Source organism: Ovis aries, chromosome 9, assembly GCF_016772045.2.
Source record: "Ovis aries strain OAR_USU_Benz2616 breed Rambouillet chromosome 9, ARS-UI_Ramb_v3.0, whole genome shotgun sequence".
Classification (NCBI taxonomy): Eukaryota; Metazoa; Chordata; class Mammalia; order Artiodactyla; family Bovidae; genus Ovis; species Ovis aries.
This window is the reverse complement of record NC_056062.1, coordinates 12703638-12706701: the sequence shown is the minus strand read 5'-3', so window position 1 is coordinate 12706701 and position 3064 is coordinate 12703638. Positions and strand designations below refer to the sequence as shown.

The 3064-nt window shown below is 39.8% G+C and overlaps 1 protein-coding gene across 1 annotated transcript; it reads right to left on the bottom strand.

Annotated features, from left to right (window-relative positions):
* Positions 1-1711: 1711 nt before the first annotated feature.
* On the bottom strand, positions 1712-2630 carry LOC121820289 (ferritin light chain). Its single transcript, XM_042253853.2, has one exon. The coding sequence runs from the start codon at positions 2426-2428 to the stop codon at positions 1901-1903; it is 528 nt and encodes a 175-aa protein (XP_042109787.1). The 5' UTR covers positions 2429-2630; the 3' UTR covers positions 1712-1900.
* Positions 2631-3064: the final 434 nt, after the last annotated feature.

The following is a 3064-nucleotide window of genomic DNA, read 5'->3' as shown; positions in this document are numbered from 1 at the left end:
GGAATCTCACTTGACTAAGTGTCAATGATGCACAATAGCTAGAATTTAGTTAGCATAAAACTATTTCAAAAAAAGCAAGTTACCAATCATGTGGGGGAAAACATCCACAGGAGAGATTTTGTGATTCAGGAAAGGTTATATGTGTAGTTGTAAATCATAAATTCCAACAGGAAAGACAATTACAATAGAAGAAAAGAGCAAATGAATAAGACTTGAGTGTACAAGAAAAGGAATTAGACATATTGTGTATCTCACAAAATAATTGTAAACCAGATTTCTTCTAGAATAGAATATTTTAATGACCATACTGGAATGTAAAATACTTGCCTAGTTTCACCCATTATGATTTCTTTTTTAAAAATATAAATTTATTTATTTTAATTGGATTTCTTTTTAAATTAAGGTCAACAGTCCCTGTGAAATATCCACCCCATAGGCTGTTGTTTGCTGACAACCTCCTGCATCTTCAGTTTAAGTATAATGCTGGTTTAGGGCCCTTGGGTGTTTAAAAGCACACATCTGATCTAGTTCTGATGTGCATATTGTGGATTCCTGCATTTCTGGAGCAAGGTTCAGATATTTTGAACTTTTGGTGGCTGTGACCCTAAAAGCCATTGGATTTCAGTGGTTTGTTGATGCTCTCCATACCCCAGTGCAACACCTAGGAGAATTCGAACGGAGTCTGGGGAGGGGCCTTAGTTAAAAACAAGTATGCCAACCAGGATTTTCCTTCTCTTGTCTTTAAATGGATTTTTTCTTTCTGTAAGCTATAAGGTGAATGTTTTAGGGGACTTGAAAGATAAATTTTTTCCCATTAGTCAGACATTTAAAATCAAGGGACAGATAAAATCAGATCTCACTACTCTGGGACAGGAAATTTCCCCCAGCCATCCTCTTCTCAGATATACACATAATACTTTAAAATACTTGGCTATTTGAAATACTGGTACAAGGACATTTTATTAACCAATTTTGCATACTGTAGACCACACAAGTTTCCACTTATTTAATATGGCTTTTCTTTTTTTATATTTTGAGTATGAAATATAAGCGATAGAGTGTCATGGAAACTCACTGCATTGGCAGTGTGAAGACTTAAATTCTCCATCCTGCTCTTTCATAATTTTGATTTTTCCTTTTTCAAGGTAAAAGAGTTAGGATTAATTACTTAAACTTTCTTTCTTTCTTTTTTTTTTTTTTTTTTTAACCTTTTGGCTACACTGTGCAGCTGCAGATCTTAGTTCCCTGACCAGGAATGAAACCCATGCCCCCTGCATATAGTCCAGAATTTTAACCACCTGACCACCAGGGAAGTCCCAGGATTGAGTAATTTTTAAGGCTGTTTTCAACTGTGACCTTTCATGAGTTATTTAAATACAAAGTATAGTTTTAAAATTATTCAGTTTTTTAGTGATTTTATTGCTTCTTAGACAATTGGAGTATTACAATGCTTGATCAATGTGTTACCTGTATGTTGTCCATTCCTATGCTGTTTTTACTTGTTGATGATCTACTGTGCTCATGTTTACTAAGGGACTAGTAAGGACCTACTCCTGATTGGATTGAGAGACAGGAGACTTGATTCTGAGACTTTTGGTGATTTAATTTCCTGGAGCACTAGTTTCCTCATTTATAAATTGATACTGTTAGAATATGGTGGGTAACCAATACAATATTGTAAAGTAATTATCTTCCAATTAAAATAAATAAATTTATTTTTTTTTTCTTTTCTTTTTTTTTTTTTATGCTGCAAAAAGCTTTATTGTTTCCATTTGGTCCAAGGCTTGAGAGAGGGCTCCAGGGTGTTAAAAAGCTGCCTAGTGGCTGCAGAGAGGGGCTTCAGGCAGCCCTGATGTTAGTTAGGTGGGTTCTTCAATGGCCCACTGGTCTCCAGAAGCTCCTAGTCGTGCTTGAGGGTAAGCCTTTCGAAGAGATACTCGCCCAACCCAGCCTGGGGACCAGCCAGCCTACGGAGGTTGGTCAGGTGGTCACCCATCTTCTTGATGAGTTTCACTTCCTCATCTAGGAAGTGGTTCTCCAGGAAGTCACAGATGTGGGGGTCTCCGCGGGCAGAAGCCAGGCCATGCAGATCCAGCAGGGCTTGATTCAGGTTCTTCTCTACGAGAAGGGCGGCTTCCATAGCGTCCTGGGTTTTACCCCACTCATCTTGAGATGGCTTCTGCACGTCCAGGAAGAGGGCGCGGCCGCCACGCTGGTTTTGCAGTTTCAAGAGACGCTCCGCGCCCTCGCGCTTCTCCTTGGCCAATTCGCGAAAAAAGTGACCCACTCCTTCCAGGGCCACATCGTCGCGGTCGAAATAGAAGCCCAGAGAGAGGTAGGTGTAGGAGGCCCGCAGTTGCATGTTAACCAGGCGGTTGACGGCGGCCTCCACCTCGGTAGAATAATTCTGACGAATCTGGGAGCTCATGATTGGTCGGTAATAATAAGGAGTTAAAAAATGGGGGCTGGTCCCGGTGATCGCGGACAGCTGAGTGGCTGACTCCGGAGGTTGCGACTGGAAAAAAGGTTGGAGGGTGGTCGGAGGCTGGAGCAAGGGGCGTCCCTGGGTCTGTTCCGTCCAAGCACTGTTGAAGCAAGAGACAGATCCGCGGGGCCGCCGAGCGCACTTCAAAATAAATAAATTTAAATTAAAAAAAAGAAGATGGTGGGTAATGTCCGATGGTTCTATACTCTAGAACTCTTTATACCAAGGTGTATCTTTAATTCATTATAATTGAATTATTTTATTAGGAATGTTGGTCTGAGTTTTAGATCTTGAGAACAAGGAGACAAAAATAATAATCTATATATTATACTAAATAAGCAACTTTTGATACCTCACTGCATATGAATTCTGTCAGGTAGGCAAAATGATACTTATTACACTAGTGAGAATATTATATTTTAAGGCAGTACAAGAAAAAAATTAAACATAAAATATCTCTGTGTTTGGGTCTTCTCCCTCACTCCCTGGCAGTAAACAGGGAGCCATACCTATTCTTTGAAAATAATGGAATGAAAGAACTATTTACAAAGGTATGGGAGGGCTTAGGGAAGCTACAAG